The sequence below is a fragment of the Epinephelus lanceolatus genome, chromosome 9 (assembly GCF_041903045.1).
Source record: "Epinephelus lanceolatus isolate andai-2023 chromosome 9, ASM4190304v1, whole genome shotgun sequence".
Taxonomy (NCBI): Eukaryota; Metazoa; Chordata; class Actinopteri; order Perciformes; family Serranidae; genus Epinephelus; species Epinephelus lanceolatus.
The window spans coordinates 23,999,857-24,012,362 of record NC_135742.1 but is presented as its reverse complement, the minus strand read 5'-3'; the positions used below and the strand labels follow the sequence as shown (position 1 = coordinate 24,012,362).

At 40.2% G+C, this 12,506-nt stretch overlaps 1 protein-coding gene across 2 annotated transcripts; it reads right to left on the bottom strand.

The window, feature by feature from the left end:
• Positions 1–678: 678 nt before the first annotated feature.
• On the bottom strand, positions 679–12,283 carry mob1a (MOB kinase activator 1A). Of its 2 annotated transcripts, none has more exons than XM_033619249.2 (6): positions 12,105–12,283; positions 11,154–11,320; positions 10,744–10,837; positions 7,633–7,766; positions 5,996–6,159; positions 679–2,775 (listed from the first exon to the last, which is right to left on the bottom strand). In XM_033619249.2, exons 1-6 carry the CDS (start codon positions 12,116–12,118, stop codon positions 2,698–2,700), a joined length of 651 nt encoding a protein of 216 aa, XP_033475140.1. In that variant the 5' UTR covers positions 12,119–12,283; the 3' UTR covers positions 679–2,697. The 2 variants fall into 2 exon arrangements, with proteins under 2 accessions (XP_033475140.1, XP_033475141.1); XM_033619250.2 differs by having other exon boundaries at positions 11,154–11,317; positions 12,105–12,256.
• Between the last annotated feature and the right edge of the window lie 223 nt (positions 12,284–12,506).

Sequence of the window (12,506 nt, the reverse complement as noted above, 5' to 3'; positions counted from 1 at the left end):
GCAGGATAAACACATTTTAGTGTGTTTTAAAAGTAGTGAGGTTGAAAAAACATTATTATTTGTACAATTAGCCTAATTTTATTATTGAGAAACTTCCATATCCACGAGAAGTGGGTGGACTCCAAACCAAATTATGAACTTCATTAACAAGAGCTACAACATTATGGCACCACAATAACAGGCCATTAGAATAAATAGGCAATAAAAACTATGTGTTTGATAAATTCCATATGAGCCGATGATACAGTAGTCTTTATTTAGATTACCTTTTCTTCGTGTTTTTATTCTTCTGTGTATATGTATCTCCAGTATGGACAGTTCTGTGTGTATAAAATATTAATGTACTTTTATTAGTTCAATAAAGAATTTTAATATAATAGCAAATATCTCACCGTTTTATTATATAACCATAAAACATACAGTGTGAAGGACTGTCAGACTGCTTTAGATGAATATCTATAATTTCCTTCCAGGTTTAATCGCCTTATGTAGCGGTGAGACTCATTTTAATTGGTACACTATAACACACAGTCCAGTTTATATATGACCCAGACATATTTGTGAGTAACAAGACAATAATTCTAAATTACATCATCATTAAAATATATATTACATAGCTGTTTCTATGGCATGAGTCTGCAGACATTCAGTTTACACAAAGTCAAAATCAACACAACATTGTCCTTTCAGGGTTTATTGAGTTTTTGATCCACCAATACTGTCATGTCAGACATTTTCCTTTCTGTAAGGCACAGTTTTGTTCAGATAAAACACTGATCTTATTTACAGCAAATGTTTGGACGCAGGACGTACATCCTGGCACCTCCACCTCGACAAAATGACCCTTCAATTATTGGACCATTATTGTAAATATATAAAACTTTTAATTCATTTCAAAGCCCTTGTTCCTCATTTGAAAATGTAAAGTCAACAATTTATTTTACAATGTAATATGAAATGTAACTTCATGCCGAGGGTTTATAACACAACTGTGAGAGAAAAGCAATACATTTTTAAAAATATGTGACTTAATGAAAAGAAAGGAGTAATTATATATATTCAAATAAAATCTTTGAAATAACTCGGTCTTGTAAAATATATCAATAAGCCTATAGGTGATTAACTTAATGGGTGCTGGCTTGTTTTTTTTCCCCAAGCAGCTAGAGGGTGTAAAAGTGGATACATCGCATTTTAAATGTAAAAACATGTTTTTCACAATGTTGAAATGCATTCAACTTCTTAAAAAGCAGTACATTATAAAATGAACACTCGACTGCACCCAATTACAGTGGCTGGTTCCCGGTGATGCGTTCAGTCATCTAACAGCTCGTCATTGGCTACGTGATTGTCTGATATGAATTTAGCTCCAACATGAAGGTGGTTATGGACCAATTCCCTTGCTCAAAGATCACCAAATAAAACATTCATGAGAAATACTAGCTGCATTAGTAAATGGCAGTACAAACAGCCCTGCTGCTGCTGCCAGAGTTTAGCACAGCAAATGACCCTAATACATGCACCAAGACTAATAAAGACATCTATGGAAAAACTACATAAACCTCAGGTCATTCATGATCATCGTGCACAGGTGCAACAGTTATTGCTCTATTCTACAATCCGGGGGGGGGGGGGTTTACTTTAAAAAAGTACCAGCATTGAAAATCAAATATGAAAAGTTCCGTAAAAATGAACTAAAATGACAGTAAAACAAAACAAAAAAATTCACATTAGACTATTTTTGCTGTTGACAGGATGATGTACAACTCCTTTATCGGTCGTGATTACAAAAGCTTCAAGTGGCTGTTAATAACTATCAAGCAATGTAAAAGCGTCCCTGTAAGCATCGTATTTTTCATTATATTATTTTAATTCAGAAATAGCTGAAAAATGTGCAAGGCACAATATTTTATGACCAAATGGAAATCACTATAATGCAGTCCATGGTGGTGTTTTTCAAAGGTATCTCAAAATCGTCTTTTCACTGCATCTCTTCACATGTAAGCATTACAGAACATGTCAGCAAAAGGCATGTTGGCATACATGGGATATCAAATACACAAACAACATGTGAGAGAGAGCTACTATATGCACCGTATGCCTGTGCATGTCTGTGCCAGTCTTCATGTTAAACTGAAAATACCTTCAACACATCTGTACTGTCATGTGTCACTACTTCTCTTGCCATCTCTACTCTCCGCTTCACACTAATGACATTTTAAAAGCTAAACCTGGGATATTTGGTCAGTCACTGTAATAACAATAGCTAAAAGTTGCTAAAAAAGACCTATCAATACTTAAAACGTGTTGAGACAATCAAAAAACTGTACATCAGCTTCTGAAGGAAATAAGCTGGTTTTCACTTAACTTCCAAATGTCCTTGGTCCGATATAAAATTCAATCTGTCGCTCCGTGAGAGTCGTTAACCACAGTCCTGTGAAAAAATATTCTTTCTACACTACACTACACTATTTTATATGATCTAGAGTGGCAAAATGGAAGAAAAGGGCTCAAAGACAGCATAAAAGATAAGAGAGGGAATAAAAGGAAAGGTACAGTACAAACATTTATGAAATGGAAAGAGGAAGGCACATACTTTTAAGAGTTGAGACTAGAAGTCGTAGAGGTAGCAGAGGTCACAGAGAGGGACAAAGGAGAAAGAGAGTCCGTTTTAAAAAGAGGTGACGTGTGAGGAAATGTCTATCTGTCCTTGGATCCAAGCTTCTCGATCAAGTCCTGCAGGGGAGCGAGCTCTCGCCTGTCGATGAGGTTGAACTCCTGCAAGAAAAGAACATTTAACATCAATTAAAACACTTTTTTTGCTGCCCATTCACTATGTACGAGTGTTGTGGTCCTGTATAAAAATTAGGACAGAAGCTGCAGTGGTACATGTAAAGAGGCCAAATTTAACACTCAACGCAGTTCACTTACAATTTGTTTTTGTTACTAGGCACTTTGTATGAAGTCTTTTATCACTGTACACATGCAACAGTCCTCCTGCTATGTCCAATTCTCTTAAACCCTGCTTAGACAGATAATCTGGAAAATTGCTCAGTCATCTGTTTGTTAAAGTCACAGCTTTTAGGCTGTCATGCAAAGGTCTTTGTTGTGGATCCATGTTGGCTTTGTCCAAACGTGACAGGACTGTGCAGATACGATGCTTGTACAATAGTTTGCATCTGGCAAAGACAAAACAGGCGTTACAGGGCATTATGTACAAGTTATGAAACGAGAGATTATTTATGGCCACTTGTCATGAAGATGTCTTGTTATCTTGTTCTTAGTCAGGAGGGAGAGCAGTTATTTCATATTAGTGTTGAATCAAGGTCGAGCAATATAACTAAAGTAGAAGCATGTATGCTTTGAAACTGATAAATGAGGTGATCAAGAGAGATTTAAAGATTAATTCCTAGTCCTGGGGCAAGTCATGCATTGCACATAGCAGTTTAGTTCTTGAATATCTTAAGCAGTACAACAGTACAATGAGTTATGGGTTAATTAAAGTAAAAAGTAAAAAACAAACTGCAGTTTGAATAACCGCATCCAAGTTGTTGCAACAGTAAACAGCGTTAATCAGACTGCTGACAAGAACATCAAAGACGTGCAAATAAGATATAAACACACGATATAGGACACAAAGAAAGAAATGTTCACAACAGGACCACAGGAAAGGCGTATAGACACTGCAGAGATGTTGCTGAAGATATATACTGTATGGTGGGTAGTCAACAGTAGACGTGAGAGCGGAGTATGTGGGGTCAACACTGATGTGACTAGCTGGGCTCCCCCAGCCCCACCGCCTAGTGATGGTGCTGACAGTCCACCAAGTCAAGAGGGAAAGACAGGCCACTGACAGCTAAGATGAGAACACTAGTAAAATTTGGTCAATAATGTCTCTTGTGATTGTTTTGATTACTTCAGTCAAAAAAAGGAAAAGGTTTTACTTTGGGATAGAGGTTTTGGTACGCCAATACTGAGCAAGTAGCTAGCTAGCTGATAATTTAACGATACAGCCTATGAGAAAGTTACCGGCAAGTTGCATGCCAACATACACGATAACGTGGGCTTCAGGGTTCAGTAGTGCTTTTGGTGCTTATTTTTCTTAGCGACCCCATTTTTGAATGGCCTGAATTAAACGGCAGAGGCGGAGAGACAGGGAGCCAGGTAATCAGAGAGCGGAGAGGACGGTAGATGGGAAGACGAGGTCAGGGACAGCTGTTTGAGTCGAGAGGTCTGCCCGTCAGTGTCAGAGTTTTGAGTTGATTTTGGCGACCCTGTGGACAAAGGCAGGTAGTGTTTTGCCGGAATGAAGCCTACATTTCCCATGAGCTCTAGCGCGTATTGTCGTAAAGACGCTTACCTGGCTCGGGCATGTGTTTGTTTTGGGGATGAATGAAACAACAAGACGGGAAAACTTTGCCCTCGCTCCTATCGGGGATCCCAGCTCACCTCTGCTGCGCCCCAGCTCCACCTCTCCAGCATAAGCGCCACCGCCGCCGGGATAAACGCAGCGGTCGGCTGGTAAGGCTGAAGGCCTGTTTGGTGAGCACTTCCACGGCTTCTTGGACTGAGTATGGAGCGGTGCCTCGCCTCTTTATTTCTCAGCACTCGCTGGACCCTGTTGACGCCTGGCCGGTACCTGTCGTCGGCCTGAATGAGGTGTTCCAGCCCTGCGGCCCCTGCTCTCCTCGTCCCCGCTGGCGCGGGGTGAATCTGCGCAACCTGCGGCCTCTGTGTGTGGCTCCCCGGACAGCTAACGCCGTGGACCCGCCGGCTCCTGCCAGGATTGGGCTGGTAAATGCTAGATCGCTAGCGAACAAAACGTTTATCCTGAAGGATTTCCTGACTTCCCGAGGAATGGATTTTCTCTGTGTGACTGAGACGTGGCTGACTGTTGGTGAGTCCAGTGGTTTCACAGAACTTTTACCCGATGATTGCTGCTATTTTAACTCCCCGCGGACGTCAGGTCGAGGAGGAGGAATAGTGACTATTTAAGCAGCTAGGTAAGATGACGTGTGCCGCCTGAGTGCCGTAAATCGTTTCGTCCTGGAAGCGACCTGGGGCGGACCCGGAGACAGTTTCCTAAAGGTATGGATATACACTATATAGAAATAGCTTATCTTCACACCGATGGTCTCATTTGCTGCTGTAGGTCACGCACAGACATCAGCAGAAACGAGAGACTTCTGCATATCCAGTTAAAAGTTCCTTGTAGCGGCTTTAAAACTGAAATCTAAAAGCTTCAGCAAGATAAATTAAAGTTGGATATGCAGTTAACTGAAGAGTAAATATGCTAGTACCTCTAATACCTTTAAGTTTCTGTAATGGAGGTTAAATTTTAACATGAATTTACTGAGACTGCGGCGCTATGTTTCTTTTAGTCACAGTATTTAAAGAGTTTCATCTGCTAGTTCTCAACTGCTCATTGTTATTGGGGTTTTAATTGAGTATATCACCAGAATAATTTGTTAAATAAATGTTACTACATTACATTACTTATTTAATTTCTTTAGGTAACAGAATGGACAGACGAGGTGGGAAACACAGTGGCTCAGTTTCATGTGATTTTTAGTTGTGATTTCAGACAGAGAAAAGGATCCCAAGTATCCAATCCTTAAGTGTCTAATTTTATGGTCTTAAAATGAGACAGTCTTTATTTCTGTGAAACGCTGTGACTTGCATTAGACTAGTCTATGAACAAAATTAAGACTGGCCTAGACTGCAGACCAGTCTGAAACATACATGTGAAACCAGACCCTCTTTGATTAGTTTGCATGCTAATATGCACGTCACACATAAAGTTGTTGTTGTATTACTAGTTCCTCAGCAGGCAGATTGCAAATGTTACTTCCATGGACAAAAATTATTTGGGACTCCTTTTCAAACATGTAACAACATGTAAAACAGGCAGAGCATATATGGATTACAGTGCATGTCTGAATGGGCTTTAGATCCACAGCAGTGATCAAACCCTACACTGTAGCTTGGATAATCTCACCTGAACAAAGAAAATGAAGTGCTTGAAGGAGGTGTTGAGGTGGGCCTCCTCCTGCAGCTGCATCACAGAGTCAAAATGTTGGTGGTAAATGTGAGCATAAACCCTGAACAGGCGCTTCAGGATGGTTTTGGCCACAGACATGAAGTTCTTGGGAAAGGGAACTCCTGTGGGACAGAAGGTAGGGGAAGATGCTGATGTCAAGAAAAGAGCATGTGATGTTTTTACCTAACATCTAACATTATGTGAGATTAAAGTTTATGAAGTTGTTGTGTATTCAGGTTGTTTGCCTGAGTATGGACAGTTGCAGAGAAATCTCTCCATCTACACAAAATTACAAATCAAATATTTACACAGACTGCAGAGTGGAGATACAGCACAGTCAGACGGTATCAGGACAGCGACACATTTCTGTTGCATTTCGTCTGCACTCCATCACACTGGGTTGAAATTAAATAGTAATAAACAGCTTTTTTTTATTTCAAAGGCAAATTTGAGCTTGAAATTGAACAATATCTTAACTTTAAACAGTTTAAATTACAGTTGAATATGAACAAATACAAAATGCTATGAACAAATTAACTTAACAAATTCACATATTAAATACACAGTACTAATAAGAGCAAAGTCAATTTTGAATTAGAATCAATAATTGTCTCCCTAATTCAGTGGAGACTCAGCAGCCGCACATTTAGGAGAGTGTCTCTACAATGAGAATAGCTGGTTGTAAAGGAACTGGTGTCATACTTGTGTTTGGGTTCACAATCCTATTCTTTTTTTGTGGTAGACCACCCAGCAGTGCGTGCATGAAAGTACATGTGAGTCCCTATGTGTGTATCCCACTGGCTAGCTAACTGCTGCCACTCTACACTGCGCTCATACGGCAGTTACTGCTAATACAGGATAGACACAGGTTGTTAAAAAGTCTAAAAATGTCTTTAATACACATTTACTTATAAAACGCCTTAAAAAGCATGAAATTGTTTGAAATTCAGATTGAATAGGTCTTAAATGTTTTTAGTCACATCAGTGATGTAATTCTTGGCGTTGGTGCTGTAGGAAACATAATTTTAACAGGAAGGAAACACTGTTCGATGATGACCTGGGTGTTCGACACACCTATATGTGTGCAATGCCCCTATTTTTCCCCCTCAATGCACTTTGATCATGCAATGAGTCTGCATTGGTAAACTCAGACCTTGCTAGCTATGAAAAATGGGAAAATGCGAGTGGAAGGACAAATAACTTAAAAGAATAACAGCAATTACTTGTGATTAAAGTCAGTGCCTGGAACTGTTCACAAAGCAAACTGCGCTGTTTGTCGAAGGTGTTTCAAACGTGGTAAAATGTCTATCTGGGCCATGGAATAGCACATGCATTTGCTGCCAGCCACTGGCTCAGCAACCTTCATGTTAGAAGCCCGCAGGCAGTCCCAGACTCTGAATCATAGATGTGCTCTCAATGTTGCATTAAAAAAACAGATACGCTTGAATTACATCACACACAGAGGTAGCCTGACTTCACTCTGTGCTCAGGACACTAATACTCCACTATTTCTTTACATGGCAAATTGTTTGCTGCTCTGAATGTCACATACATAAAAGTTAAAGCACTACCTTTCTGTTTGAAACAAAACTCACCGATCTTGGAGGGAAAAAGTGTCTCATCATCCAGCTGATCCTGCACCCAGGTCATCAGGTAGTCGATGTACTTGGGCGCGGAGCATTTGATGGGCTTCTTAATATTGGTGCCATCAGCCCAGTGATACTCGTATCTACAGAAAAACAACAAATATGAGAATGAATATATGAACATAAAACTCCTACACGTAACAAGCGCTCGTTCTGCCTTTCTGTCAGAACATATAAACATCATTTGTTAGTACACAGGCTAAAAAAAGAGCAGGAGGGGGAAAACACTAAAGTATCTACAATCATATTCTTGATGGCGGCTTTGTCAACAGGAAGTGATCCGCTGTCTCTTCCTCCTGATTACAGACTGAACACAGACAGTCTTGGCAGGAGAGAGGATAGAGGAAGTGCCGAATCTAGATTCTAACAAAACAGCCTCTGCAGGGGCCACATGCAAAGTTTCATTCCTGTTTTCTTCATGTGACATTCAGATGATATATTTCAATTTCACTTTAACTGTATCAGCCATTCAAAATCTGAATCCATGGTCGGGTTCTCTTATATACAAAACACGTTAATTCCCAATTCTGGACAAAATAATGTTTCTTTATTTTAACTATACTACAAAGGTGATATTGACTTAGATGTAGCATCATAAAAAAACATATAGAAGAAGAAGTAGAAGAAGAAAAAAAAGAAGACGACGGCAACATACTTTTTTAATCCCCAAGGAGAAATTACATTTTTTTCTTTCTGTTGTCATATACACACAGGCCCGATACACACGCACACACAAATAGGACCTATGCATGCATTAAATGGAGAGACGTCAGAGCAAGGGGGTTGCCTTGGACAGGAGCCCCGAGCAGTTGGGGGTATACTCAATTAAGTTCAATTCACGAGGCTTCAATTCAGTTGTTATCGTACATATTGGCTGAGTCTTTTTATTTCAACATTGTTTCACCACTTGGTAGCTTATTACATCTGGGAGCAAAATCACCTCCTCCTAAAATTGGCCCAGTTAAACCTAACATTTAATCATGGTTCTCTTCTGCTGTAAGATAATGTTTAACTGCCTCTAGCAGTGTGTTTTTTTGCTTTCCATAGCAAATCTTAGAAACATTTTTCGATTTTTATCAAAATACTGCACCCTTGTGAACTCTTTAAGGTTCTGTGGAGCTGTTAAGGCCCTCTGGGATGTATTCAGAGATACATTTTCAAAGATCTTGAACACAGACGTAGTGTTATGTCCTGCTACATGCTTGGTAGGTATTCATACTGATGGTTTGAATTGAACATCTGCTCAAGAAAAACATGGCATTAGCATGCCTTGAGCTTAATTCTAATAGGCCAGTTGTTAAATAAATGGCTGGAGGAGTTTCTGATCCTTATAAAAATGGAAGAAGCGGCATGATCCCTGTCATATCAGGATAGGAGAGGGAATGGCAATGGGATACAAAAAGGTCATTCCTAAACTCACAACATCATGATCTTCTTTCTCTGTAATTTCACTAACAATCTGACTCACTGCTCATCTCAACCATCCAGTCTGCTTTGTAAAGTAATGTTGATGTAAAAACAGAAGGGGAAAAAGAAGAAGAACAGATATATTTATATGCAGAAGCAAAGCATGCCTTGATGTGAGATCATGTGCATGCATGTGTTCCTATGGTCACACTATATGTCAAATAGACACGCATGCATAAAAATAATTTTACACTGACCCCCCTCTCCTCTCCTCACTGGTGTGTCTTGTCTTTGCTACTAGCCATACCCTTGTGTTGTCATACAAGAAAATCCATAATAAAATCTAAATGTGAAAAAAGCAAATCTTTTATAAAATCATATTCCTGTAGGTGTGTTACAAAGCCCCGATCACTGTGCTGTACAGTCACAAATCTGTCACCAATAGTGTTTTGTAAGCTTCTTCAAACTTTGTGTGACACATCTTGTGCCTCAGCCAACTCATGTTAAGTTCCTTATTACGTAAACGCATACATCAGCCAAAATGTTTCCCTTATTTCAATGGAATTTGCCAAATGACATTTAGTCCATTTAGAGCTTTCGTAAGTGTGTCATGCAGTGTGGTACTTGCACTGGTCTGGTCTTGGTCATGACTTGGGCTACCTTCACATTACAGGGGCTTAAAGCTCAATTATGATTATTTCTCAGATCTGATCTTTCTGCAGAGACCGCTCACAGTCATGTTTTAAGTGAGCCTTCTGTGAAATCAGTGTGAATGGATCTCTGCACGGGAACTCCTCATATGCAACCAATAACGTCACTCACATGCATGTTGGACTAACAATAAAAAACATTACATCTGCAAGACAGGCATTTGGGGAGTGCAAAGTTCATCTCATTATTCAGAGGTCAGATGACATCATCCTGCAAACTAATTAGCCGTGTGCTAAAGGAAGCAAAAGCTGTTTGCTTTTGGGGTTACACTCACTGCTGTTGTGCAAATGAGCGTTCAGTCCACCAGCTCTATTAGCAGCTACTGCTGGTAGTTCTGTGGAGGCAGAGGTGTGGGTGGGGCCAAGTGAGAAGTCAGGGGTGGTGGAGCATGACGTAGATGGTTTCACAGAGGAACAGTTCCTGCAAAGCTTAGGATGTCCCAGGCTACATTCTTATATTTCACACGACAACGCTGTCACAGCATGTAGGCAGAATGTCCCTGTCAGAAAGCATCTGGCTGGTGACTGGGGCAGCCTACCACAGCAGCAGTACAGCTATGGCACCCTCTGTAGTTTCATCCAACCACATCAACACTGTATAAAGAGTAATCTCCACTTGTGCAACGATGTATGACGTGGAAAAATAATGGACATATAGGGAAAAAACACGAGTATCGATATGACTGTTCTCACAGCGGTTACATAGCCAGTGATTAGATATCTCTGTCCACAGTGTGAAAAAAATTAAATCTGTTTCACGAGAGAAAAAAAAGTATTTGGGCCACATTTGCTTCTTGGTCTCGGTTTAAATGGTCTTGACTACGACTCTGCTATTTACACCTGTGCTTTTCCTGCTAGGACATGTCAGAGTGTCTTGTGTTAAAAAGGCCTATCAAAAGCCTGTTCTCAAAGGGTACATAAAAGGGACACTGTTTGCTGTTACCTTGGACCTGCAGACATCACAGAGCAGCTGGTCTCAGTGCAGAACTCGGTGATGGTGCCGTACAGCATGTTAATTTGGTTGAAGAAATCCACCGCTGAAAGAAAAGGTCCATTATTTTTCTGTTCTCTAGGAATGTTCATGCTTGTCACAACAGTAAACTTAATAGTGTCAGCTTTGTAAAATGTAAAAGAAACCTGCTGCCTCTACCTCTGCATACTTAGTGAACAAACTAAATTATATGATGAATAATTTACCAGATTGGTTGTGTGTGTTTGACTTCACTTTTCTTTTTTACCACTTACTAGAAATGCAACTGTTCAATCTCTGTTCAAGGATCATCAATGTTTAGAAAGTCAAAATGGTAATTTGTGGACTGAGTGATGTTTTTTGTAAATAGGTCATCTACTCACTGTTGACAGCAATCCACTCATTGAGATCCTCTCCCTCAGGCAACATGACAGCCTGCCTCAAATTCCCACTGCCCAGAGTTGCCTCGGCGTGTTTCAGCAGCTCATACTGGTGGGAGCCCTCTGGGATGTTCTTCTTCGGCCTGAACGTCTTGGATGCGCGATTGCTACTGCAAAGACATAAACGTGCACCTGAGCAACTGTCTAACAGGACAGGGACATGTTTAAAAGACATGTGTAGGAGAAGATGCTCCAACTGGGCCTTCACATGTGAGGATCCTTCCTGTCTGGTTCGTGCAACCAGCAGCTGCAGCAAGAGGACATTATGGTGGACATCTGGACATCTATCAAATTAAAACCATGTCCGTGATGCCACATTTGTCAGCTGGTTTTCAGTGTAACAGGAGCATCACTGTACAATCTGTGTCGTGTAAATTGAGTGATCTCATTTAATAACCCACTTAGTGCAACAGACAGGAAATGTGACTGTGTCACTGTAAACAACGGAACAGTTAACCACATTGCTCGACGTCTGGCAACCTCCTAACGAGGTCAAGACAGACAAGGTGTGAATGATGACTAATGTTCCCTCTTATGTTAATAGACGGGATAAGTCAAGCTAAGTTAGCTAACCAATTGTAAGCTAGCTAACAACATGCTAGCTAAGTTAGAGCGTAACTGGTTAAAAAAGTTACTGAGTGCTGTGAACCTATAAATAAGCACAGCTCACAGACAATGTTACGACGACGAATGTTTACTGTAAACAGGAATAAGTGGTTTAAGTTGAACCCAAACTCGTTAATATTACAGTACAGTTAGCTGGCTTGTTTTCTGTAACGGTGTCTTACTTTAACACTACTTACTTCCCTTGGTGAACTTCGTAGAAGAGGAGCTAACGTTAACCGCAAGCTCCGTCTGTAACTTAGCGAGCGACTAACTGCTGACTTTACTTACAACAGGAAGCTCATCTTGGCGAAGCAGTCGTCGGAGAGCCTCGATTATAACTCCTGAAGCTGCTTTATTGAACAGAATTTTGTTTTACAGTAAGACAAGATGAGAGACTTGTCAACGATGCCTGCTAACAGTAACGTTCAGGCTAACATGAGCTGCTGCACCCACAGTGGCTCTTCCTCTATCTGCTGTCTGCAGAGCACCCGGCAGGCAGACTGTCGCTCCCTGCCGGCCGCATTTAGCTACTACTACTCTCCACACTAAACGTCTCACCACTTTAATTAATTAGTTATTAAATTAAATTAAATTAAATTAAATTAAATTAAATTAAATTAAATTAAATTAAATTAAATTAAATTAAAGAAATATTCAATAACATTTAGTTTAATTAATTTTACAGCTTTA

What these genes read in the sequence shown, in the direction of transcription:
- mob1a (XM_033619249.2), bottom strand. An exon ending in GTGATGTCTGCAGGTCCAAG is followed by an intron (nt 7,767 to 10,743) that starts GTAACAGCAAAC and finishes GTTTTTCTGTAG; the next exon opens with ATACGAGTATCACTGGGCTG. An exon ending in ACTTCATTTTCTTTGTTCAG is followed by an intron (nt 2,776 to 5,995) that starts GTGAGATTATCC and finishes CTTTTCTTGCAG; the next exon opens with GAGTTCAACCTCATCGACAG.